The sequence below is a fragment of the Hemicordylus capensis genome, chromosome 4 (assembly GCF_027244095.1).
Source record: "Hemicordylus capensis ecotype Gifberg chromosome 4, rHemCap1.1.pri, whole genome shotgun sequence".
NCBI classification, from domain to species: Eukaryota; Metazoa; Chordata; class Lepidosauria; order Squamata; family Cordylidae; genus Hemicordylus; species Hemicordylus capensis.
The window spans coordinates 221,667,699-221,695,267 of NC_069660.1; the positions used below are offsets into that span (position 1 = coordinate 221,667,699).

Here is a 27,569-nt window from a genome sequence, read left to right on the forward strand (position 1 = left end):
AGAATTTGAGAACAACTACAGAAACTGGAGGTTGGCATGTTCAGACGATATGCCCGCTAGGAGCATGCACTCTCCAGGAACCTCTAGTTCCTATCTCTTTGAATTGGTGATTCCATAAAAACATAATCTGTGAGACTGAATTCAATCTTTATTCTCCAATAAGAAATTTCAATCAGTCAATCAATCATTTTATTTATGGCCATAAGCCAAACAAAATTAAAACTTTAGACAGTTATCATAAATAAATATACAGCATAAAATAACTAAAAGATACACAATCAGCCTCATAAAACCCCATGATGAGTGCTCAGTTTCATAGCTCCATATAAAAATTTAGCAACCAGTTTAGTAAATACACACATTAACATCAGCAAGACATAAATTAAGATAAAACGGGTTAGCCCTGCCTGGGCACTGAACAAATAGGGGGGTCAATAATTCTTTCCTTGAGTCACGGAACAGAGGGCAGTACAAAAGCACACGAGCAACTGTTTCTAAACAGCCCTCTTCACAAGAACATAGCCCCGAAACAGGGGAATCCTTGCAAAACCTTCTAAGGAGCAAGGCAGAGGGTAAAACATTCAGCCTGGCTCTTGCAAAGGCTGACCTCAATTTAACCAGATGGTGCGTCGAGAGATATTTAGCAGGATGATTTCGAGCAGGTAGGGAAATACCAAGATATATGGGAGAGCAGCATCTGTTCGCTAAGGAGACAAGGCATTGATACTCAAGGTCTCTAAGACATTGGATCATAATAGCCTTAGCGCTGGTAGAACACAGAGACAATAAACTGGAGGGAGAAAGCCCCAAACTCAGCACTTTTTTGGTAACCACAGATAACCAAGGGTTAAGGAAGTTGTTCCTCCACATAAGTTGAATATACAATGAATAAGAAATTTATAATTTGTTTAAAATCTTAGAAGCAATAGTTTACATCAGACATCCTCAACTTAGGCCACCAGCTGTTTTTGAATCACAATGTCCATAATTCCCAGCCACAGTGGCCAGTAGCCAGCGTTTATAGGAACTGTCGGCCAACATCTGCAGGGTGGCTGAAGTTGAGCAGCCCTGGTTTACATAGAAATCCTTGTAGAGATCACTGTTCAAATGCTGGGCAGAGGAGAACATCTGATACATGTTTTTGTCATATGATGGAAACCAAAGTAATGAGCCTGTGTGTTGTACAGTTTGGCTTCTTTTCATCAGTATTACCCATAAAACAATTACCTGTAAAGCAAAAAGTTTAAAAAGAAATATTTAGGTTTAAATAAACAGTGATCTGAGAAAATCTGAGAGTACATGTATTCTTTACCAATGGAAGCGTGGTTGATTTGATTTAAATAAAATCGATTTAAATCATGATTTAAATCCCTGCTAACTTGGCAAAGAGGTGCCTCTTAAACATGGTGATGATTCTCTTTATTTAGCAAGGGGAGAATAACTGGCCCTATCCACCCCCAGCACAGTACCTCCAGTGACTGTTGCTGGTGTCTATCTTGTGTTTCTTTTTAGACTGTGAGCCCTTTGGGGACAGAGATCCATCTTATTTATTTATTATTTCTCTGTTTAAACTGCCCTGAGCCATTTTTGGAAGGGCGGTATAGAAATAAAATAAATAAAATAAATGAATTGCTTCACAGAAGGACACCAGAGCCAGCGTGGTGTAGTGGTTAGAGTGCTGGACATGGACTGGGGAGACCCAAGTTCAAACCCCCATTCAGCCATGAAACTAGCTGGGTGACTCTAGGCCAGTCACTTCTCTCTCAGCCTAACCTACTTCACAGAGTTGCTGTGAGGAGAAACTCAACCATGCATACCTTGGAGGAAGAGCAGAATATAAAAGTAAAAAGGAAGAAGAAGACTTAATTTTAATGATTTAAATTACTAGTCAGTAAGATTCTATTTAATCATCATTTTCTAGGAGATGTACAATCTTGTTGCCTAAAATAACCTTAATACATATTCAGGGATAGATAAATGTAGGTTTCACTTTTAGAAAGTAGGTACACACTATAACAGGTAAATACATCTCTTAATGCTGTTTTATTTGGGGAACCAGGCCTTGCACTTCTTTGTTGCACTGTTTACATTTCACACACGTGCCTGTCTTACCCATAGACACAGGAACGTCATGTCATTAAAATGTTCCCAAATGGGGGGTCTCTTTTACAGCCTGCTGCCATGATAGGTGTTTCCCTTTTACAGTGAAAGATATACTCAGAAAAAGTTGTCTCAGGACTGTATGACTATGATCTGTTCACTTTTGTTTTCACTATCTATTGCCCTCCCCATTCCCTTGCATTTATATCCAGACTCCTCCTCCTTGCTCAGATCTATTCCATCCCCCCAAATCCTATATTCATTCATTGGCCTTTAGCTCAATTTAGACAATATGCTGTACGGGTGTACAGAGGTCTGTACACTTGTACACATTTGTGTGAATTACTGTAAAGGTAAAGCGTGCCATCAAGTCGATTTCGACTCCTGGCGCCCCCAGAGTCCTGTGGTTTTCTTTGGTAGAATACAGGAGGGGTTTACCATTGCCGCCTTCCATGCAGTATGGGATGATGCTGTTCAGCATCTTCCTATATCACTGCTGCCTGATATAGTAGCAGTGGGGATTCAAACTGGCAACCTTCTGCTTGTTAGTCAAGCATTTCTCCGCTGCACCACTTGAGGTGACTGTACCTGTGTTAATTTTAAAAGTGAACCTGGATACAGGCCCTTCAAATGCAAGATACAGATAGGAAGTGTACTGCTGTACCTGTATTCAACATAACATGTGAATGACTTTACCTGTGTACACTGTATACTCATTGTATGAGTGTTGAACATAATGTGTTGATGGGCCTAATGTCTTTGCACTTTGTGGGGGCAGGGTGGACAAGGGCTTGACTGTGTGTGTGTGTGTGCTGCATATATACCACCTGCAGAATAGGATTGATCAGGTCTTTTATCTCTTATCCCCATATACTGCTGTTAACATGTTCATAGAATGTAATTAGAAGTTGTTATTAACATTTAATGATGATATCTTTGACCTAGGTTCCTTTTTTATGAATCTTTTTAAAAAGATTAAAATCCAATTTAAGTTTTAAAACTCTGATTGAAAAAATAATAATCTATTTTTATCAACCCCGAATGGAAGGTAACAAACATTCCCTGGAGCAAATCTGAGTCCACAGTCACCTGCCAGTTGACCAATCACTTACCAGGGCCCTTCCAAGCAGATAGTCTCTTCACCCTAGTCAACCATTATACAACTGGCTTTTTGAAGGGAGAGTGAACTGTCAGAAATGCATCACTTGTAGGTAGATAAACTTTATTGCAGTCTTTGACCAGTACAGAAGCAAGAAAAAGAAAAACACAAAGTCAGGCCCATACAACAATATAGCAACAATATAACTTTACAAGTATACAGTAGCATATTAAATTACATCAGTCGATTACTCATTAGATGCCGTCATATATTTATTGCTATTACACAAATCCTAACCACATTATGAGTAACGTTGGCTTGATGGTCTCTCGGGAAAAATAAAATATAAGCTTCATCTCCTCTGCCTGGTAGGTCCTTAATCAAGGGTAAAATTAACAATTCACGCGAGTCCCTATAAAAATTGCAGTATAATAAAACATGACCCACATCCTCTATAGCATATATGCATAATCAACTTGTGGAATTCTCTGCCACAAGATGTGGTGACCGCCAACAACATGGATGGTTTTAAGAGAGGTTTGGATAACTTCATGGAGGAGAGGTCTATCAACGGCTACTAGTCGGAGGGCTATAGGCCATCTCCAGCCTCAAAGGCAGGATGCCTCTGAGTACCAGTTGCAGGGGAGTAACAGCAGGAGAGAGGGCATGACCTCAACTCCTGCCTATAGACTTCCAGCGGCATCTGGTGGGGCATTGTGTGAAACGGGATGCTGGACTAGATGGGCCTTGGGCCTGATCCAGCAGGGCCGTTCTTATGTTCATCACTTGTGTGTTTCCTGTAATCTCCTTTTCACTCCCATGGCAGTCAGTAGGGCTATTCACACTATTCTCAAAATAAAGGTAGGAGGCAAGCAGCTCAGATTTGGAGGTTCATGAGAACCCAGGCAACTCCTTTCAACCCAGCCTGCTCAAATCTGGGTAGCCCAACTTTTGTCCTTTTGGTCTTTACCAAAGTAGGACAAAAATAGCAGCTGTCCTAACTCTGTATGGGTACATGCGCCATTCCTCCAAGTCCCCAGGAACTAGTGGACATGTTGGTAAGACAGCACTATGGCTAGAGTGGCTGCTAATGAATAAATTGAATAATAATAATAATAATTAATGTCCAAAAGACCTTGAAGAGCACCTCAACACCATAGGGGGCCACAGAAATCACCACCAGCCAATTACAAAAAGCAGCTTTACTGGGAACAGCCTATATTTTGTGACGATATCTATAACAACAGCAACAACATTGACAATAAAATTCAGCCATCCCAGGTCCTTGGGAAGGACTTGATGTCTGGATAAAACAAACCAGTCAATAACACCTGTCTGACTGTGTAAATAAATAATAATAATAAAAGATCTACAAATCGAAATTGAAAGGCTGTGGCAGAAAAAGACCAAAATAATCCCAGTGGTAATTGGCGCCCTAGGTGCAATTCCAAAACAACTTGAAGAGCACCTCAACACCATAGGGGCCACAGAAATCACCATCAGCCAATTACAAAAAGCAACTTTACTGGGAACAGCCTATATTCTGCGATGATATCTATAATAACAGCAACAACATTGATAATAAAATTCAGCCATCCCAGGTCCTTGGGAAGGACTCAATGTCTGGATAAAACAAACCAGTCAATAACACCTGTCTGACTGTAAACAAGAAGATAATAATAATTAATAATATATGTGAATGTGCCACTCTGCAAAGCATACTCTATGGTCCTTTCCTGATTTCAATAGGGCTGCCCCTAACCCTTCATGGCCAGACAGCTGATGCCATTCTCCAGCCAGTGCATGCTGGGATAGCTCTTTCAATCCACTGAGAACCCAGCTCTTGAATTCAAAAATGGAGACCACGGTTACATTACTCGTGTATGCACTGGGTGTGCAGAGCCAAATGGAGGTTCTGCTCATCTGTAGGGAAACTGGGTAAAACTCTTCCCTCTCCCCAGTTAACCCCAGGTGCTCGTGTGAAAGGCCTTAGTGTGACATTCTAGGTTTGTCATTCTAGAAAGCAACAAGTACGCCTCCTGTTTTGGTCTGCCAACCAATTCAGTTGCCAACTTCTGTTCTTGATGTTCCTTGAGAGACACTCACAATATGATTCCAAGTAGTAAAATCTAGTAAATTTTAAGTAGTAAAATTTAGCAGGGGATAGCAACTGGCCCTATCATCCCCAGCTCAGCATCCCTCCAGTAGTTATTGCTGGTGGCTAATGTTTATTTTTTTAGATTATGAGCCCTTTGGGGACAGGGAGCATGCATGCATGCATGCATTTATTTATTTTGTTTGTTTGTTTGTTTGTTTGTTTGTTTGAAAAGCGGTATATAAATATTTGTCATATTTGTATTCATAGTAGCAGACTGCAATTGACAGATCATTGACCATATAAGATAAACTGTGGGAGATTTTAAAATAAGCAAGACTTTCAGCACAAACAAATGTCTGCATTTCTTAAAAGTTGGAGAAACAACTCGATATATAATGAGTTTTAAATATTTTATTTATTTAAAATGACATTTCCTAAGAAGCCAGAATCCTTCCTGCTGGGAATAACACAAGGAGTACTTTCTGCAACTGATTTAACATTTTTTATGTACGCTTCTACAGCTGCCAGGATAATATATGCACAGAAATGGAAGAGCAATGAACTCCCTTCAAAAGAAGATTGGCTGATAAAAAATTTGGAATATGTGGAGATGGCAAAACTTACAGTATTGATAAGAGATCAAAATTTAGAATGTTTTAAAGAAGATTGGAAACCATTTTTGTTGTATCTAAAGAACTATTTTCCTACTATGGACTTCACAGCAGGGTTTGAAATTTAGTAATAACAGCAGGTTGGGTAGATTAAAATTGTGTTTGTAAGGTTTAAATCAATATTTTGAATCATTATTATAGCAAAGGTAAATTTGATAGTTGATGATTCACGAAGAGGTCTGAGTGGGAAGTCCTTATTTGTTTATTTGTTGTGAATGTTGATAAGAATATTGTCAAAATCAATAAAAATTTAATTTGCAAAAAAAAAAAAAAGTTGGAGAAACAACTCCATTCCTTATTGGAAATGGTGCGTGGATTGGCAATCTGTGAACTGAAATACTCTTTTCTTTCTCTTTCCAGATGAAGCAGATTATGGTAACTTTGGTTCAAACACCCTAACCAGGAGAAAGAAAGCTTTGGTGACCCTCCGAAATGACAATCTTCGCAGGCGCCCCCATGTTAATATTAGCATGCCTCAAGACTTTAGACCAGTGTCTTCCATCATAGATGTGGACATACTGCCTGAAACTCATAGGAGAGTAAGATTGTATCGACATGGGTGTGAGAAACCACTAGGATTTTACATTCGTGATGGGACAAGTGTAAGAGTAACTCCTCATGGGCTGGAAAAGGTACCTGGCATTTTCATCTCACGGATGGTTCCTGGTGGTTTAGCTGAGAGTACAGGCTTACTAGCTGTCAATGACGAAGTCCTGGAAGTGAATGGCATAGAAGTGGCAGGAAAAACTCTTGACCAGGTAACAGACATGATGATTGCCAACAGCCATAATCTTATAATCACAGTCAAGCCAGCCAACCAAAGGAACAATATTATCAGAAGCAGTCGGATGTCCGGTAGTTCTGGCCAGTCTACAGATAGCACTGCAAGTCACCACAGTTTGCCTTCTTCACATGTCCTGCAAAACTTCCATCCTGATGAAATGGAGAGTGATGAGGATGCTGACATTGTAATTGAAGGCTGCCTGGAACCACAGCCCATTCCAAAATCACACAGCCTTCCTTCTGGAAGCCTCTCTCGAATTAATGGCAGCAGTCTTAGCCACAGACTACAGAGGGACCTGGTACTCAACAGTAGCTTGGGACGTGAAAGTAATGGCAATATTCACAAAATTCTAAGCTCGTTAAAAACTGATCCTCGTCATAGCTTGGTTATCCCCAAAGGAGGCATTGAGGAGGATGGGACGGTGATAACGCTTTAGTTGTGTTAGTGTGTGTGTGTTTCTAGTCTGATGTGCCAACTGGAACAAATCTGTCAACATACTGAAGAGAGAGAACTTTAATTCTCATAGACCTTTGGTGTGTAAAATGTGTGACTTTCCAGGAAGGATGGTTTTCATGATTAGACATAAAGTGTGACCTGTTGCAACTCAAGAAAACGTGTAAATATGATTTCTACTCCCAGGTTCAAAATGAGGGGAAAGAATGGAGTGCTAATTTTTAAAATCCTTTGGGAATTCTCTGGCTGGGTTACAGAAATTACTCTCTCATAAACTACATATCTGCTGCATGTATGGAGATACCTTGCATACATACATGTAAATGGTTTATCTTTTGGTGATAGATAACACACAGTAACTTGGAATGGGCATTCATAAATTAGTCTTGGAGGAATAATACTCTTTAAATGTGTTAAAATTTAACACATTTAATGTGACCTACCATTAGATACTGCTCTTTAGTTTTACTTACACACACACACACACACACACACACACACACACACACACACACACCTCTAAATGAGAAAAGTAGCAGCTTTCTACTCTGACAATACTGTTGAGGAGATGCTGCATTTATCCTATTTTATTTTGAATAGAAGTTTGTCCAAATGATTTTTGTAAGTGTGAAAATGGGGTAGAAGGTTATTTTGCCACAAGTTCCTTTTAGATCAGCACCACCTGTTGGTCAATGGCTGTACTGTCTGAATTCTAAACTTTCTGTCTGTATTATGTGAAAAGGGAAAAGAAAAAAACAGGCAGCATGGAAGCTGGTTAGTTAATGCACCACCATTACATGTTATGTGCATTCTCTTTATTGCTAAAAATATTTATTAGACAAATATTCCAAGTTTAGTGATACTGGTTTCACTTTCTGATTTTGGTAATATTACTGGACTAACAGAATTGCTTAGATATACATCATGACTGTGTCCTGAGGCACCAAAAGAAATTTCTCTACATTTGTCTTGCTGTTTAGAATTAACTTGAATCCACAGAATATTTTAAGAATGAAAGCTGATCCTTTGGTGCATATCAACTCCCTAATCCATCTTGTTGAATTCTTGTTTTTCTCCCTAAGAGTCAAATGTTACAATTCAGCAATATATAAAAGGTTTTAAGTAAATTGTACTTTAGGCTATAATTGTCTGATGATATCCAGGCTAACACAGAACTGGCACTATGTGGAAGGGGTGCTCTTTGCTGATCTCCCCTTCTCCTTGAAGCTCACTGTGCTTCCTGAAAGTATGTCCCTGAGGGTCACACAGCTCTTGTGAGGAAGGGGAGATCAGCAAAAATTGCCGCTCCCTCATAGTGCCAGTGCTGGGTGAGTCTGGATGTCAGCCATCATTCTTTACTATAGAGCGAGTCAATAATGGATTATTCCAAAAGAAACAGTTTTGCTCCCACTCGGTTTCTATGTTGCATTACCACAAGTTGTTACAAATGTTTTACTAGAAAAATCTGTTGACTTTATTCATGAAATGTCTAGGAACAAAATTGTTTTACAATGTATTTTTCTACTTTTAGCTTTGTCATTTTTCTTTGTTTTTTACTGTGTAGTATTGTGTATTAAAGCATTTCTAAAAGAATGAACTTTATTTAATAATTTTGTATTCCACCCATCTAAAACCCTTATTTTGTATTGTACAGGACCTGAAACTTCATAATACTTGGGAGTTTAATAAGTAGCCCTTTATTCTTACTTTGGGGGAAAATGATGTAGAAGTGTCCATGTTGCTTCACTGAAAAAATAAATCCCCACTGCTGCCACCCCAAACTGAAATTCAGGCCACCAAGTGTCTCAGTAAAAAGGTTTCTTGGTGCTTTGGCTCAGATTCATTCATTCATTTGATTTCTATACTGCCCTTGCAAAAATGGTTCAGGGCGGTTTACCCAGAGAAATAACCAATAAATGGCCACGATCTTCACTATTTTTCAAGTAGGAGTCTGGCCAAACAAACAAAACCAGCCATTTCCCATTGTGCTGACCTCCACACAGTTCTACACTTTTCTCAGTGCTGGGACGGCCCTTTAAAAGAAACAATGCCCTCTCTTAAGAGCGCTATAAAGAACACACTGGGAAGGCTAGACAGCCTTCCAAGATAGTGCAGGGGCTCAAGAGGGTTCCATTTCGCTTAAAGGAACCCCACCAGTGCACAGCACAGCACTGCACAGTGGGAATGGTAGTCTCCACATGGTGCTGGGGGAATGTGCACAGTATTGAGCTTCAACTGAAGCATCATACAGGCCCAATAAACAACTAGAAAGGGAGCCACACATAGGGTTGACAGAGAGCCACTACTGGACCCTGAGCCTTACAGTGAAGAACACTGACATATGATATCTCATTCCAAATCACTGTGGCCCTCAGATTGATTCTAAGGGTCAGACTACAAGCTGCAAGAACACACCACTTGCTTAAAAAAAAAATTAAATAGCAGCCATTAGGCTGCAATTATGACTGTGGTGTGGGGGAGACTGTTTGACCCTCTGCCTCACCATGGTCCCAATCTGGAACTCCTCTTCCACACCCGCCCCCCATCTGTGGTTGTGGATATGTTCTCCCAGGAGAAAAACGTCCACTGGCATGTTTTCACCAGAGAAGTACCCTCTCCATGCCATACCTAAGTTGAAATCCAGACTAATAGGGGTCTAGGAAAGTTTAAAATGCATTTAGCTACTATAAACATTTTAACAATATTGATTAGATGGGAAAGACTGGAAGTGTTCATTCATTCATTCATTCGATTTCTATACCGCCCTTCCAAAAATGGTTCAGGGCAGTTTACACAGAGAAATAACAAACAAATAAACAAATAAGATGGATCCCTGTCACCAAAGGGCTCACAATCTAAAAGAAACATAAGACAGACACCAGCCACAGTCACTGGAGGTACTGTGCTGGGGGTGGATAGGGCCAGTTACTCTCCCCCTGCTACGTAAATAAAGAGAATCACCATGTTAAAAGGTGCCTCTTTGCCAAGTTATCAGGGGTTATGCAGTGTTGGAAACTGACATCAAGGTTGATATGTTTGAGCAGGGTCCAAATAAATATGGACTTGAGTTTATGCAACAGCCTGACTTCTCTAAAGGTTTTATGTATCCAAGTAGAAGTAGTTTTAGGGTTCTTTTGAAAGAATTTCATGACATGGAAAGGGGGAGTACAGTAACAACTCTCATATTATAGATTGTAATTATTTTTGAATGTCTACAAATCAAAGCAAGTACAGCACATAAACATTTGTGCCAGAGTGCAAGATACTGTTCACAGAACACTTGGATATCTGGTGAACACTGGAGAAAGATAATGGGAAACAGATTGATAACAAAATATAGCTTTGTGTGGATGCATAGATCTTCATGTGGAGGGTTTTTAGATTTTGAGTTTCTGTGGGAAGGTGGGGATAGTATGTGGTGTTGGGCAGCACATTTTCTTCTCAACAAGAATTACTAAAATGAAAATGTTTCCTTTCAGACTCGGAACAAACATGTTTTTATAGTTTAATGTAATTGGTTTCTTGCTCATTTATCTTTATGTATTATCTCAGGAATGAAGGTTTTGCTGCTCTTATTGAAAGTAGCTCTTCAGGTTGCTTGCATTCCAAATTTAAAATCTTTTTTTCAAATTATTTCCATAGTAACACTGCCAGAAGCACCAGCAGCTTTTAAAATAAGATTTTTTTCCATTCCTCCCCCACCCTCTGTTTCACCTTCTTCCTGTCAAATTGCAGGCAAAATGGTTTTTACGGGATAACCAGGTGCACCTCTGACACAGCAGCAATTAGGCTATGAGATGGGAGAGCCAAACATAAATGTGGTGTTCAAACTTGGGACCAATATCTTATCAGCATGAACATTGTTTATTATTAGCATACGTTTATTATTTCACTGTGCAGATCAAGTAGCCCTAAAATTTACAGTTTAGGACACCCAAATTCTATAACTGTAATAGAATTTTTAAATAATTGCTTTGCAATTAGCAATTTCATCTCTATACCTTCTAAATGATCTTTCAGAAAGGCTGCGGATATTGCTGCTGTAATCATTTCAACTCCAGGAAAGAAAGTGGAGATATTGTTTCCACTCCACACCCACAATTTTCCTCTAGCTTAAAAAAATGTTTTTAATTGGGTGGACTACAAATTGATATCTGTCCTACAGAAGACTGTACATGGGAAATGAATAAGGAAATGTTGGCACAGGTTACCTTGTTACAAGATCTAATTAGATATTACCAACATGTGTTGGACTATTGAATAATGTGTGTGATAACCTTTTCTAACCATGCAGAGTGAATATGCCAAGTTTGAATTCAAGGGAAGATGAATGTTTTCATCTTAATGTGACACATGTAATTTCAGATTGAAATTTGCTACTGATTATCCTGTGAAATTTGCTACTGATTATTCTGTGTAGCATTAATAAATATTTTCTATAAAATGCTTTGACTTATAGGTATACATAGACATGTAAAGTTAGTTTCTTAACTGTTGCATGGGGCCATTTTCAGTTATCCAGTTACAACATACTAAAAATAACCATGTCAATCAAATTACAGTGGAGCTAGAATCTAATTTGTAATTATAAAAATTGAAATTCTTGTAAGTAGAGTCCCTTCTGGCTCTTGTAACTAAATACTTTAAAACATTCTATATCCATAAGAGGTACCTAGTTAGAAACAAAAATAAAACCCTCCAGTGTCTGCCAGTGTGTGCATCTTATTTAACTCCTTTTTTACTTGTTGCTCATGGAAATATTAATTGCTATCTGTAGGGATAAAATTGGAGGAATTTGGAACATTTTTTTAAATGCCTGTACTTGTAAATCTATAAAATGGGATGTAATGATCTCTTTCCATACCTAAACACACCTATCCACAGAAGCTTGTGTGAAGTAGTTTAGAGCTTGCTTTGCACTTACGTCCAAAGTTATATTGGCAGGAGTGATGCTGAGTAACTGCCAGTATCTATCTTTACATACGTATATACATATATACATACATACATACATACAAGACCTGTATCCTGTACTTTTACAGAAAGTCCAAAGGCAGCTTACAAAGCTCAGTTTAACAATAAAACCAAGTCTGTCAAATGAAACTATAATCAAAATAAAGAATGAAACATAGGAAGCTGCCATATACTGAGTCAGACTATTATTGGTCCATCTAGCTCAGCATTGTCCACACAGACCGGCAGCAGCTTGTCCAAGGTTGCAGGCAGGAATCTCTCTCATCTCTATCTTGGAGATGCCAGGGAGGGAACTTGGAACCTTCTGTTCTTCCCAGAGCAGCTCCATCCCCTAAGGGGAATATCTTACAGTGCTCACACATCAAGTCTCCCATTCATATACAACCATAGTAGACCCTGCTTAGCTAAGGGGGCAAGTCATGTTTGCTACAACAAGATCAGCTCTCCACTTGCACTGAGCTAAAAGCCACAATTTGAGCCACTAATTTAAAAAACTTGCCAAAATTAGGTCATCTTTACTAGCCATCTAAAACAGAAAGGTAGGAGAAAGCTAATCAAAACTCCTTTGGAAGAGCAAGGATGGTTTGCCACTTCCTAGAGCGATTGATTCACAGGATCCTGTTCATCATGAAGTGATTTCACTAACTATGCGATAGCTTTGTTGGAATGTCTTCCTACAGACTGGCCATAATAGTTTTTCCAGTATGGGCAGATATAGGTAAATTAAAATGAAGCTTTCAGGTACCAAGAACTTAATTAAAATCATACTAAATAGTATTCATAAATACTAAAATATATGTCTTGAGAACCACAGTTCTCCTAAGCTCATTGGGTCCTGTACATCAGCTCTTCCCAAGCGTCCCAGCAAGGATATTGGCAGTACTCCTTATGCACCTGTTACTGTGCTGCTGCTTCTCCACCTCCCCTGTGCGTATCTCTGTTTCCCCCCTCTGCACTTAATCCTCCTGTCTCTGTCCTGAGATAGCTACCCTTACAGCTGTCTGCCTCTTGGGCCCTTGCTGCTCCCCACCCTTTGCAGTAATCCTGCTGTGGTCTGTAAGGGTGCAAGAGAACACAGAAGAAGTGAAGCTGCCAAGGTTATGCATCTGTCGTGGGACTGGATAAGGAGTGAACAAACGGAAGTTTAATTCAGACAAAGCCAAGATTTTCATGGTCAGATGAACTGTTTGTTTGTTTGTTTATCCAATTTCTATACTGCCCTTCCAAAAATGGCTCAGGGTGGTTTACACAAAGAAATAAATAAGATGGATCCCTGTCACCAAAGGGCTCACAGTCTAAAAGAAACATAAGATAGACACCAGCAAAAGTCACTGGAGGTGCTGTGCTGGGGGTGGGTAGGGCCAGTTACTCTCCCCCTGCTAAATAAAAGAGAATCACCATGTTAAAAGTTGCCTTGCAAAAAGGTTCAACCTGCCCCTTCGATGGACTAGTCAGTCTTGATACCAGGGGGCTTCTATGGCCAGATCAGGGGTGTAGCTATAATTGAGCAAAGGGGCAGCCCCAACTCCAGAGGGTGCCTCAGCTCCACCCCTTCCTATTTGCATCATTATCTCCCTCCCTTTGAGGGGCTGCCAAACGCGTGCCCCTTTTCCCCTAGCTACACCTCTAGGCTAGATGCACACCTTTGCCAGCAGAGGCAAATCAGACCACAGTACCACCACACCCCTTAGTTGAACTTGTGCCACTTTGGACAGGAGCTGCTGCTTTTCCAACTGGCACTGGGGCCTGGGGCTCTCCTCAGTTATAGGCCGCAGAGGGAGATGCTCTCCAGGGGAGCCCTCTCTTCCCCCGCCCCTTATTGTGTTCGCTGCTTTTCCTCAATTTTAGACAAACTGCGCTGGGAACCTCTACTGAAGCGTAGCATAAAAGTGGTTGGGCTAAACTCTTCTACCGCTGGCAGAGCATTTTGAGGACATCCGATGACAACCGTACAAATTTACTCGGACATGTCTAACTTGTACCATTAACTTCAATAGGATTACTCATAAGTCTGGATGTCGGCCATTGTTTGTTACGAGTTAATGCTTTGTTTGTGCCGGGACCCGCCTTAAATATTTTATTGAAAAGGTGAGATTAAAGTGTTTTTATGGTAGAGCCAAGTGTTAAGAAAACAGGGTGAAGGGAAAGTGAAAGGCTTTGAGCTGCTTTTCCTTTTTGAGCGTCTTTAAATTTAAAAAAGGAAAAGAAAACACGCTTGTAAATTGTCACAGTTTATTTCCACAGCAAGATGTCTGAGTCAAAGGTGGGAAAGTGCAAGAGAGGCGGCGGCGGCGGCGGCTAAAATAAAATCAGGCGACGCGTCTTAACCCTAAACATGCTTTCGCTGGTAGGAGGAAGAGAAGCGTAAACGAGCGAAAGACGAGGCGGGGCCTCCCCTGCCAGAATATATCACGTGCTCGAGTCAAAGCGCTACCCTTCGCCACGCCCCTGCTTCTAAAACTTCCTGAGCTGGACGTTCGACTCTACCTTTGACATTGTCCGTGCTGGGCTTCCGTAGCGGGAAAGGCTCTTTAACAGTTCCTGCTGTCGAAAACCATTTGATCAGCTGACTGAATGACTGGTGGGTTGGTGTGTGCGGGGGGCGCGTAGTGCAAGGAAGGAGACATGGATGAGGAGGAAGAGGCGGCAGCTCCCGCGGAGGAGCCGCCGCTGCCCCAGCTGAGCGGAGACAGCAGCGGCAACGTCTCGCAGAGTCACAGCAGCACCTCGGGCATTGGGGACGAAGAAGCGTCGGAAGGCGATCTCCTCGGAGGGGAGCTTCTGCTGGCAACCGCCGCGGCCGACTACGCCGCCTACCTGCTGCCGTCGCCGCTGCTGCGTGGAGTCGCCTCAGCCGGGCAGGTGAGTGAGCGCTCTCGGGCGCGCGCGTACACACAGGCACGCGCTGGCACCCAACGGCTGCCGGTCGGGAGGCCTCCAGTGCACCGCAGCCGACTCCTTCCGCCTTTCCAGACACGTGATGATTGATTTTATTTCTATACCGCCCTTCCAAAAATGGCTCAGCGCGGCTTACACAGAGATATAAATAAATAAATAAATAAGATGGATCCCTGTCCCCAAAGGGCTCAGTCTAAAAAGAAACACAGGATAGACACCAGCAACAGTCACTGGAGTGATGTAGCCCGCTTTGAAGCCCCCCTCCCCAGACTGAGCCTACATGGTTATAAACATGTTTATAAACATAACCATGTACACCACTCTGGGCTACTTGGAGGAAGAGTGGGATATAAATATAAATAAACAAACCCACACTGTAGACAGCCAGGGGTGGGGGTGGAAGAGAGAAGTGGTCTCTGACAAAATCCTTCACACCCATGTGTGAAACTGCAGTTCTGAGAAAAGGTATGGCGGGAGAGGGTAGTTAAACTAGTGTTCCTATGTATTGTACTTTTTGTGTAAAGGCTTGTTGCAGAGTTGGCGTTGGAGCCCCCCAGTCTGGTAGTTCTGCAGGACTTTACTGTCCACTTTGGAACCACTTTGTCAGGATCAGCTCTAGGGATGTGCACAGTCCGGCCCGGCACCGACGGGGGGCCCTTTCTTTTAGGGCGGGAGGGCTTGCTTACCCCTCCCGCCTCTTCGGCCCCCTCCAGCGCCCGTATTTAACTTAAAAGCGGGGCGCTGGAAACCAGCCGCCCCCGCCGCCGCTACCGCCGCCCCCCCGAGCAGATTAACGATTAAGGGTGCCCCTGCCGTCGCCCGCCCGCCAGCCAGCCAGCCCTCCCTCCCAGCTGCCCGCCCGCCCGAGTGTTTCCTTACCCAATGCTTGAAGTAAACGAGAGGAGCTACCGAACGGAGCTCCTCTCGTTAGCAAGGCCTCCAGAAGACTGAAGGCGCTTTGCGCGCGCGCACATGCGCGCGCCACAAAGGACACCGGAGGCCCGGTCTACCCTCCGGGAAAAGGTCGGGTAGACCGGGCCTCCGATCGCCGGAGGCCCGGTCTACCCTGCTGGGCCGGATAGACCGGGCCTCCGGCGATCGGAGGCCCGGTCTACCTGCTGGGAAAGGGCCGGGTAGACCGGGCCTCCGATCGCCGGAGGCCTGGTCTACCCGGCCCGGCAGGGTAGACCGGGCCTCCGGCGATCGGAGGCCCGGTCTACCCGGCCTTTTCCCAGCAGGTAGACCGGGCCTCCGGCGTCCTTTGTGGTGCGCACATGCGCGCGCGCGCGCAAAGCGCCTTCAGTCTTCTGGAGGCCTTGCTAACGAGAGGAGCTCCGTTCGGTAGCTCCTCTCGTTTACTTCAAGCATTGGGTAAGGAAACACTCGGGCGGGCGGGCAGCTGGGAGGGAGGGCTGGCTGGCGGGCGGGCGGGCGATGGCAGGGGCAGCCTTAATCGTTAATCTGCTCGGGGGGCGGCAGTAGCGGCGGCGGGGGCGGCTGGTTTCCAGCGCCCCGCTTTTAAGTTAAATACGGGCGCTGGAGGGGGCCGAAGAGGCGGGAGGGGTAAACAAGCCCTCCCGCCCTTAAAGTCATACCCCCCACCCGGACCCGGACCACCAAGAGCCGAACCGGTCCGGCAGTTCGGCCATTCCTTAGAATGGCCGCTGGACCGGTTCGGACTCACCACTAATCAGCTCTGGAGTTCATAGCAGCCATGACAACTGTGGGCCTATCCCAAGTGGTCTCAGGACCGACGCACGTTGCTGGTCACACTCTCAATTGGGCTTTTTGCTCTGATCAGGAAGATGTTCCGTGTGTGTTACTCCTGTGCTTTCCCCATTGTCATGGATGGACCACCATCTGGTTAACCTGTATTGGATCCCTCAGAATTAGGCAATTATCGGTCTGTCTCCAATCTCCCCTGGTTGGGCAAGGTGATTGAGAGGATGGTGGTGTCTCAGCTACAGGCTGTCTTGGAGGTAGTGAATTATCTGGACCCTTTTCAAACTTGCTTTTGTTGAGAGAGCCATGGTTGGCCTAATCCACCTCCAATTGGGAATAGACAGGAGGAGTGTGATTCTGTTGATCCTTTTGAATCTCTCAGCAGCTTTCAATACCATCAACCATGGTATCCTTCTGAAGGGCGCCTGAAGGGGTTGCGAGTGGGAGGCCCAGCTCTGCAATGGTTCTGTTCCTACCTCTCGGGTAGGTTCCAGATGGTGTCACTTGGAATCCCACTAGGCTCCATGCTGTCTCCAGGCTTTTTAACATCTACATGAAGCCACTGGGACCCAAATCTATTTCTTCATGTCAACTTCAGGAAATGGTCTAACTTCTCTAAATGCCTGCCTGGAGGTGGTAATAAGCTGAATGAGGGAGAACAAACTGACGCTGAATCCAAGCAAGACGGAGGTACTAATTGTGGGAGGTTGAGTGGTTTAGATCTACCTGTTCTGGACAAGATTGCACTTACCCAGAAGGAGTAGGTACGTAGTCTGGGAGTACTTCTGGACCCAAACCTTTCCCTGATTTCTCAGGTTGAGGCAGTGGCCAGGAGTGCTTTCTATCAGCTTTGGCTGATATGCCAGCTACATCAGTTTCTAGAGATAAACGACCTTAAAACAGTGGTGCATATGCTGGTATCATCCAGGCTTGACTACTGCAATGTGCTCTATGTTGGGCTGCCTTTGTACTTAGTTTGGAAACTGCAGTTAGTACAGAATGCAGAAGCCAGGTTGGTCTCCGGGGTTACCCGAAGAGATCATATTACACCCATTTTAAAAGAATGACACTGGCTGCCAATAAGTTTCTGGGCGAAATACAAAGTGCTGGTCATTGCCTATAAAGCCCTAAATGGCTTGGGCCCAAGCTGTGTAAGAGAATGCCTTCTTCTTTATCAACCCCACCACCTATTAAGATCATCTGGGGAGGTTCAGTTGCGGTTGCCACTGGCTCGGTTGGTGGCAACTTAAAACCAGGCCTTTCTAGAGTTGCCCCGGGACTCTGGAACTTGCTTCCTGATACTTCTCTGAATGTTTTTAAGAAGGACCTGCAAACATACCTGTTTAGCCAGCCTTTTAGTTTAAAGTTTTAAAGCTTTGATTTTTAGAATGTATATTTGTATTTTGAAATTGTTTTAATCATGTTAATATTTTAATGGTTTTAGGTTGTGAACCGCCCAGGGACCTTTCTGTATAGGGCAGTATACAATTGTACTAAATAAATAAATAATATTGAATAGCACATGATGATAATAATAATAATGGGTGACAACCAGACTGAATTACATATGAATAACTTCATTGGACAGATTAATAGTGATTAACTTGTCCCATTAATTTTAATGTGATTACTCATGAGTAATTTTGTTTGGCTGTCTGCTAATAATCATTATAATACATTGGCTAACATTGTGCTAGGGAATGCAGATGGCTGGACCACCACCTGAGCCCCTGCACATGTTTAAGCACTCTAGATGGGGCTGTGCTACAGGTCAGCAGCTCCATCATAACTGCTCCATGAATGTAGTTTCTGGAGGCATTGATGGTGGTTGCACCCTTGCATGTGTGTAGTGCTGCTTCAGCTGCCTGTGTTCCCTTGACACTGTCAGTCATTTTTAGGCATACTCACACAATCTTCCTCCCTTCCTCTATTCCTTGTTGCCCATCCATTTCCCTACTGCTGTCTTCTCTCTGGCCTCCTTTTCATATCTCATTTCCCTCAACACTGTCCAAAATGCTGCTGCCAACATTTTTCCTCTCTCCTATTCCCTTCCATATTCACTCCAAATTTCTTGTTCTTACTTTTCAAGCTACCTACAGCCATACCCATCTTATCATTCAGCCCTTGTTTTTCATGATATTCCTACCTGTGATGTCTACTTTTTTAGTTCTAGTATAGTCGGAAAACTGAAAGTCTCTGCTCTGTTGCTTTCTGGACTATTTTAATTACAAGCTTCTTAGGAGAGTAGAGACCTCTATATGTTGTCTATGCAAGGTCACAAATCATCATGTACACTGATGGCACATCATTCATAATAATTTTATGGATCTTTTAACAGTAAACCACCTATAGAGAGTAGTGAACCCCACAGCAGTAGAGGCAGTTTCAGCAGAAAGTGAGGAGAAAAGCTACGTGATCAGCAGCTCGTATTTTCTGAGTCAAATACTGTCCTTTCCCTAGTGTTTTTCCCAACCTTCCTTAATGCTTTTTTCAAATAGTTCAGAGACATGAAAGTATGTCCCTCCCACCCCAACGGTAGGTCCCCTTCTCTCCCCTCCACCCCCGGTTAAACTCAGTTCTTCACTCTCCCCACCTGTGCTTGCCACTATTTCTACAGGTCTTGTATCATACCTGAGGTTTTTTGGTTTTTTGGTTTGTTTAAACAGATTGAAACATTAGACAAGAGTCTGGAAGATTTACTGACCAGGGTAGATGAGTTTGTGGGGATGCTGGACATGGTAAGTATGACTGAATAATATGTTATTTAAAATAGATTAGCAAACCTAGATGTGGGATTATATGAAACATTTTCTTCTGTTAATGCTATTGAATAGTGATGTGCATGAACCTGTTCGGAGGCCCTTTTACGGGCCTCTGAACAGGTTCAAACACTGGCCGGTTTGAATGTTCTATGGGGGTGGAGGGTAGGACTTTAAGAGCAGGGGAGGGTGCACTTACCCCTCCCCCTGCTGGCGCTGGAATTCTGTAAAATCCCTCGGGGCGGCAGCCTACCTCCCTGCCGCCCCTTCCCCTCTTTGGCCGGAAGTACTGGGCGTGTGTGTGCACGCCATGATCACGTGCAAGCCAGTCTGACATGCGTGAGCACACACCCAGTACTTCCAGCCACTTCCGGCCGAAGAGGGGAAGGAGCAGCAGGGAGGTACGCTGCCGCCCTGAGGGATTTTACAAAACTCCAGTGCAGGTGGTGGGGAAGTGGGGGGAGGGGTAAGTGCACCCTCCCCTGCCCTTAACGTAATATTAGGACAACATGAAGGAGCCTTCCTGGAATTTATTATATAATGTTTCATGGACAGTAAACATCTATTAGGTAGTCCTTACAAAAAAGGATTGCTCTTTATAACAACAACAAAAAAGCAAGTGCCTCAGTTCTGGACTTCAGCTTTTATGTGTTGGCTTAATTCAGTATCCAAATCTGTACTATCTCACTCAAACCTGTTGATTTAGGATCCCAGCATACCTGTAGCTGTACACATCCCTGCTCTGAATTAAGTCCAGTTGTAAAAACCAATATGTTGGTATGTGCTTTCTGATAGATGATTGTAGGTAGCCTTATTTTTTCTTAATTTATCTACATTTTATTAACTTATCTACATTGTTCTGCTAACTTGGCCACTAAAACTTTTCAATTTTTCTCTAGATTCGAAGTGATTCCTCTCAAGTAGTCAACGAAAGTGTGCCACATATTCACTCAAAAGCTATGGAAATGAGGAGGCTATATAGAAAGATCGATAAACTGGAAGTATGTATTTCTAATTTCTGGCTACGTTCTATGCAAAGGTATGTCAGCCTAGTAACACAGTATGCACGCAAGTTGTGCAAATGCAAAATTTGTGCAAATGTTATGATGAAGCCCATTGAAAATATGGACTTACTCTTGTGTAATATTTGCATAACTTGTAGGCATGCAACATTACTATGCTGATGTACCCTTGCACAGTAGATTAGCCAGTATCACTATACATTTCTTACAGAGCAAATATAAATTCCTTATTGCACTATCCCCCCCCCCCCCATTTTTTGGCTCATGTAATGTTATCCAGTTTTAAAAAACCCATTCAGTGATCTCCTTCAGACACTTGAACTTCCAGTCATGCACAAAAGCTGTCTGCAGGACTTTCCTGATTTCAGAGAAAGTGAAAAGCTTCACACGTATGTTCTTTTCTCTGCCTTAATCTATCTCCTACATCAGGGGTGGGCAAACTTGGTCCACCAGCTGTTTTTAAACTACAACTCCCATCAATATATTGTGGCTGGGGGTGATGGGAGTTGTAGTTCAACAGTTTAATGGTCACGTTTGCCTACATGCACATGAGTGTGGCTTTCATGTAAGAGAGGAAAAATTTGTCTTTGTATTGCAGAGAATTGTAGTGAATCAGTGCATGGGAGCAGATTGCTATATCATGTCCCGAACATGTGCACCATGTTCCGGACACGATATGTCTTCTGAATGATGAATTGCCCTGCAAAACATGTCAAACTAGTTCCAAAGTTAAAAATATAACAAATCCTGGTATTTCCTTTCTGGTTTTTCATCTACTGTGCTGCCATCACTTTTTAAAAATAATATATTATGAGGATTAAAGAACTCTTGTAATTGATTCTTGCAGTCTATTAATTGATTCAGTCTCATTGTTGATTCTTGCAGTTTGAGGGGGGAAACTCAACTACTTGTGAAATGCAAAAGCCATCTTGTTGCTCACTGCTTGAATTAACCATTTATTGTACATATGTAAAGTGCTAGTGCACCACTACAATCCAGTGCTCCTTGCACCTTCCAGAGGGCCCTTTGGAATAGGATTGTGTGTGGTGCAGAAGGCTGCAGGGGGAAGGGGAGATTGGTGACAATCCCCCAGCATTACCAGAATTGCCTTCCACTTGTGCAAGAACCACTTAGGATATGGGTTTAAAGCTGTTGGATTGTAGCGCTTATATTTAATGTCGTTAGGAAATTGAATGCCAATGTATATTCTAATTTCTGAAAGTGATACAAGTATGATTGTGTTATAGATGACCAATCAGATTACTTAGAAATGTTTTCTTGCTGTTCTCTGCTTGCACATACTCATTGCTGTTGCTGATCAGTCATGTTTTAATTTTTTTTTGACCAGGCTTTTGTCAGAATGGTTGGAAATAGTGTGGCTGGGATGGAGGAGCAGATTACAAAGGCAGAAGCAGACCTTGGAACTTTTCCAAATACTTTCAAAAAACTTTTACACACAATCAATGTGCCATCTTTTCTTAATGTAAGTTTTCTTAATCAAGAATGAACATACTTTGTTTTGAAAAGACTGTTAAAATGCATTTGAATCAGAGATCAAACTTCAGCCTTTTGCAAATTCTGGAGTTAATCTTTTGTCACCTATTGAAGGTAATACATTCCTATAAGAACCTTGAATTTAGGCTCTCAATGTTTGTGTGCCTAGCATTACAAAATTTCTCTGCTGTGACAATGTAATTGAGTGTTAACAAATGGAGGATTGTGTGTCCCTTTCCTGGATTGTTGTGCCACATTAAGTGTTAAACTGATAACTTATCTGCCCATGAAAAATATTCAAGTGACCCTTGAATATCACAGGTTTGACTTCTGCAGTTTTGTCTTTTGTGGGTCCCCTTCCTGTACACAAACTTTGTTATTGTGGGAGTAGTTTTGGACTTGTGCAAGATTTTCTTGTTGGAATTTAAAGCAAAAACAGTGTGTCACCAAAATGACCCCATAACCAAATCTGCGTACAGTACCTGCCATACTGCTCACGGGGAAGAGTCATGGAAGGAGGAACCTGTGCTACTTTTCAACCATCATTGTTCTTTATCTTTATTAATTAAAGTCACCAGGAGGGCAGAGAAGGAAGTTGCTGGTGAAGGGAGCCTGTGAAGAAAATGTCAGGAGGAAGGGAGCTGGAGGGGTGGACTAAAGGCGGTTGTGTAGGTGGAGGAGGGAGCCTTTGGAACTACCTTTGAAGAAGCGATGGCAGGGATACCACCACAGTTGCAGCTGAGGAGGAGGAGTCCAGCCTCAACTGCAGCTGAGGAGGAGTCCAGCAAAAGACTCCAAAAGAGTTAGGGCTTTCCAGATTCTCAAGTAATCACAAGCTCCTCAATCCTTCCTTGTGTTCTTCTTCCCTCCACCTATTCTTTCTGTGACGCTCACTTGAGAAGCAGCACAGGCTGCTCATTTGTTGGGTTGAGGGTTTAACTTCTAAATCTCAAACTGGGTAAATGAACAGCCCATGCCAGTTCTCAGAAACCTAACCCCATTTTTCAGGCTAGGTTTTATACTTGAATGTCAGTTTTAACTTCTGTGGTACTTCATGAAACGTCACCCCTGTGATATTCAAGGATCCTCTGTACTATCCCCCTGCCCCAGAATAAAATCCTGAACAAGGACAGGCCTGGTTTGTAGAGGGTGGGGTGTTTTTTTTTGGGGGGGGGGCGTAATAAGCTGAATCTGAATTGAAATTACTTAGACCATACATTCCTTGAGTATTCCTAAGTTGTACTCCATGTAAAGATGGAGCATTCTGGGATGCTACTGTGGGAAGCGTTGTGTTGGTGACAGCCAGATTTTATCCCATATAGCATGTTCTCTTCTTAGAGCACTCTTAGGTCTTGCCTTCTAGACTTCTCTACACTAATGCAGTTCTTGCTGCAGCTATACTGGCCAATCAGTAGTCCTTCTCTCTCTTCTCGGCTCTTCCCCCCCCCCCCCCACATCTCAAGTTACATACATGCTTCACTTGCTAACTAAAACCTCTTTTCAAAGACAGATGAAGAGGTTTAGTACTGCTATTGGAAATAGCAAGTTATCAGCTCCATTCTCTCCTCTTCTCAATTCCTTTTTCTTTTTAAAAATTTTAAATGTTTTTTGACATTTTGTATTTACATACATTTTTCCCCGTTTCTGCCCCTGCCCCGAGCCCAGCCTTCCCTCCCCGAGCCCAGCCTTTGTGCGCTGTGCTGGCTTTGGGGAGGTGGGAAAAGAAAGGAGAGGTACATAAGAACAGCCCTTCTGGATCAGGCCCACGGCCTATCTAGTCCAGCATCCTGTTTCACACAGTGGCCACCAGATGCCGCTGGAAGCCACAGACAGGAGTTGAGGGCGTGCCCTCTCTCCTGCCATTACTCCCCTGCAACTGGTAGAGGGGAAAAGAGAGAAGAAAAGGGGAGCAGGAGGGGAGGAGAGAAGGAGATACACACCATTGCACCAAGAGATGTGGGTAAATCCAAAAGGGTGTCTTTGGTTTGTTTGTTTGTTAATTATTCTAATAATAGTTCAGTAAAGTTGTCCCAGGTTTCTGACCATTTATGCAGTTTATTTACTTTTATGAGGGCCCATTTTTCATGTGCCGCTAACTCAAACAAGTCCTGAACCCATTCTTTACTCCTGGGAGTGGAAGATTTCCATGCCGCAGTATTAATCTCTTGGCTACCAGTAAGGTTCTCCATATCCATTGTTTAGGACCTGATTTTAGTCCCCACTCAGTTGGGATATACCCCAGTACTGCATTCAGATCCTTCAGTGCAAGGGATGAATCCATCACTAAATTAATACACGTAATAACCTCCCTTCAGAATCCTGGCACTATGGAACAATCCCAGAACATATGTGTTAAATTGGTATGGGGGTTATTGCATCTCCAGCAATTACTATTTGAGGCCACTTTTAATAGCTTAAGGTGTAGAGGGGTCAAATATGGCCTAAAAATAATCTTCTGTTGGATAAGGCACAATTTAAGATCCATTGAGCTACATTTAACATTACCTAAAATATCTTGCCATTGTGCTGGTGACAGTTTATGTAAGTTCCAGGTTCATTTGTCCTTAAGTATATCCAAGCCAGGGTCCATGTCTCCATGCACGAAGGCATATAGATATTTATTTAGTTTTGAAAGAGGGGACATCTTAATGGCATGCACTAATATATCTGGAGTTGCTGATGCCACCAGTGCATCGGGTCTGAATTGAGCAGATATACTGTATTTCAATTGCATATACTGCCAGGCACTGGCTGGGGGTAAGTGGAACTCCTCTTGCGGGGAGGCAAAGGGCTTGTAGTTATGCTCCTCATTTATCAACTGTGATAGCCACCCAATTCCTTTTCCCACCCAATGATTCCATAAAATTACATCTGGAGACCCAACGTTGAGAATCCCTGGCCTAGAGCAAGCTAGGAGAAAATCAGCCTGTTTGGCATGTATCAGATTTACATCATATTGTAGCTTCAGGAGCCTAGCATAGATTTGAGAGGACAGGTTGGCATTATACTCCACCCAAGTCACTTTAAGTTGCTCTTCAGATTCCTTGTTTCTCTTGAGCTGTGTGTTTAAAAAAAAAAAAAAGAGGCAAAGGTGATAATCCTGCCTCGTAGGTACGCCTTGAGAGTGTCCCAAAGGAGCGCACAGCTAATTCCTGGGGTCCTGTTAGACTGTAATTCTTGAATTTCAGACCCAATCATTGTAATAAATGTGAGGTCCTTTAACAGGGGTGTATTCAGTCTCCATTGTCTTTGCTTCTTGTTTCCAGAATCTGTCAGTGGTATTTTTAATGCTACTGGGGCATGATCTGAAATAAGTGGGCCAACTTCACACACAATCACCTGTCTCCCCAAAATTGGGGACAGAAGCCCAAAATCAATCCTTGAGCTTGTCTTATGGTGTGTGTTTTTTAATAAGATGTAGTCCCTGTCTTTGGGTCGTAACAATCTCCGTACATCGTAGAGGCCAAGGTCCTCCATTATACCATTTAACAGAACCCAAGATTTTGATAGCACTCAATTCCTTTTCTCAAATCCTATTGGCTCTTATGTTTCAGGAATAGTGATTTCTACATTTGTTCATGCATCCAAAAACCTAGCACTGCATAAGATACTCTTTTTAAATTGTGTACATTGTGAATTATAAATTTTAAACCTGCTACCTTTTTTCCTTTGTGTGAAAGTATTTTAACATACAGATTTGAATTGCAGAAATCGTCTTCCTCAAGGCAGACTCATTCTCTTTATGAACCTCCTGATCTCTTCAAGACTGAAGACTACTTTCCCTGTCTTGGTGAAGCACAGTATATGTGATTTTAGTTACATTATTTAAAAGATAATTGTAAGTGAGCAAGATGCATGCTTGTCTTAAGATTGTTGCACTTCTTTGAAAACAGTGGCTTGCTGCCGTCCTAATTGTATGCCACAGTCTATCGTCATACTTATTTATGCCATCTTTGTTTTGAGCAAAATATAGTGGTCTGACATCCTGACAAACTGAATTGTTAGTGCTTCATAAGGAGCACTGCCACTTCTGTACTGCAGACTTTGGCACTCCACTGGTCATGTGGGGAGTGACTTTTGCCAATCTCCCCCACCTCCAGAAGTGGGTCCTTGAGGGATGCTTGACGCTCAGGAACAAACTTCAAAGTCATAGGTAGTGTTTGCAGGGGAGATTGGTGAAAATCGCCCCTCCCCCTACACAATTGTGCATGCTGTCTTATTGTGTAAGGCAGCAGTAGTGCATGCACAGTACCACTGTTTCATAAAGCAGGATGTCAGCCACTGTTCTTCCAGTCTTCCTAAAGTGTAACCTGTATACCTGTGACTGGGATACTAACCAATAAAGCCACTTTGAGTGGTAGAAAGAGGGTGGGGCAGGAACTAGTCCTTTTTCTCCCATTCTGTATGAAATGTTTGAGGTTGGGGAGGGAAGAAGGGAAGAGACTGAAGGATACATGGGGAAGATAACTATTTTCCTTATACAACCCTATCCACCCCCCACCCTTTTTAACCATTCAGAATTAGAAATTGGCAGGGAATGCAAGAGGGAAGAAGCAGAAGAGCGCATGGGGAACAGCTTGTACAACCTTCCCCTCCCCTTTGCTTGCTACAAACTCATGTGCCTTTCCAATGTGAAAAATCTGGAAGAGGCAGGAGAAAAAAGCAAGCTTTCCCCCTTAAACCCCTCTCATCCTTGAGGCAGAAAAGGCTCAAAGTTGAGGGGCAGGGACAGAAGAGTGCAAGTAATAGCATTAATTTTTGTACACTCATCTCTCTCCCCATTCTCAGAGTAGTCAGAGAGGGTTGGCCTTTTGGTCCCAGTTGTCCAATCATATTACAAACGTTCTTGGTTAATCTTATTGGGAAGTTGGAACAATGAAGGGCCATCTACAAACTACAATAGTTTGCATAGGAAAAACAGAGGAAGTGTACACTTCTGTTTCTTGTGTTGCTGCTGCTAGTATTAACCCACATACCACAAAGATGGTTTAAAAAATAGTTCTGTGTTAATGTAAGTGCAATAAGGACCCAAACTATGCATTTCATGTCCTTAATGAATGTGTCTGGATTGTGCTCAACTTTGGAGATGTACTGTGTTTGATGAGAGGAGGAAAAGCTCCATTGTGCTTTGAACTGCTACATAAAGGAAACCAGCAATATGTCCTGACTGCTGTAACATTTTAGAGGCAAACATCTCTGACAAAGTCCTTTTTGATGAACATCATAAAACTTTTGTATATAATGCCAAAAGTGTGACGACCAAAGCTCTTGTAACTTAAAATGTAATTAAAAGTGTAAATAATTAAGATCCCCCAGATTGTATGAACTTATTTTCAAACCATAAGTGGCAGTTACTTATTTCAAAGTTAGCTCCTCATGCCTGGATCACAAGATTCTTTCTTTAGCCTTTGATAAAACTGACCATTTCTGCTTTCTTTTCCTGATTTCTCAGATAGTTTTGTCGTAGTTTGCGGTTTCTTACAGGTGAGGCTTTA

At 42.6% G+C, this 27,569-nt stretch overlaps 2 protein-coding genes and 1 long non-coding RNA gene across 4 annotated transcripts in view; 2 read left to right on the forward strand and 1 right to left on the reverse strand.

The window, feature by feature from the left end:
• The window catches only part of PARD6G (par-6 family cell polarity regulator gamma), a 114,266-nt gene extending 105,468 nt beyond the window's left edge, over nt 1–8,798 (forward strand). The window contains exon 3 of the mRNA XM_053243222.1: nt 6,329–8,798. Coding sequence (XP_053099197.1) covers nt 6,329–7,188 — 860 coding nt within the window. The 3' untranslated portion in view covers nt 7,189–8,798. The remainder of the gene's footprint in view (nt 1–6,328) is intronic.
• Nucleotides 131–14,615, reverse strand: LOC128322273 (uncharacterized). Its single transcript, XR_008305640.1, has 2 exons — nt 14,508–14,615; nt 131–1,227 (listed from the first exon to the last, which is right to left on the reverse strand). It is a non-coding gene; the product is annotated as an uncharacterized LOC128322273 (long non-coding RNA).
• A 43-nt stretch (nt 14,616–14,658) lies between these two features.
• On the forward strand, nt 14,659–27,382 carry BLOC1S4 (biogenesis of lysosomal organelles complex 1 subunit 4). 2 transcript variants are annotated; one of them, XM_053243225.1, is made up of 5 exons: nt 14,659–15,041; nt 19,466–19,537; nt 20,458–20,559; nt 21,929–22,063; nt 25,770–27,382. In XM_053243225.1, the coding sequence occupies exons 1-5, from the start codon at nt 14,805–14,807 to the stop codon at nt 25,773–25,775; spliced, it is 552 nt and encodes a 183-aa protein (XP_053099200.1). In that variant the 5' UTR covers nt 14,659–14,804; the 3' UTR covers nt 25,776–27,382. The 2 variants fall into 2 exon arrangements, with proteins under 2 accessions (XP_053099200.1, XP_053099198.1); XM_053243223.1 differs by having other exon boundaries at nt 25,783–27,382.
• The last annotated feature ends 187 nt before the right edge of the window (nt 27,383–27,569 follow it).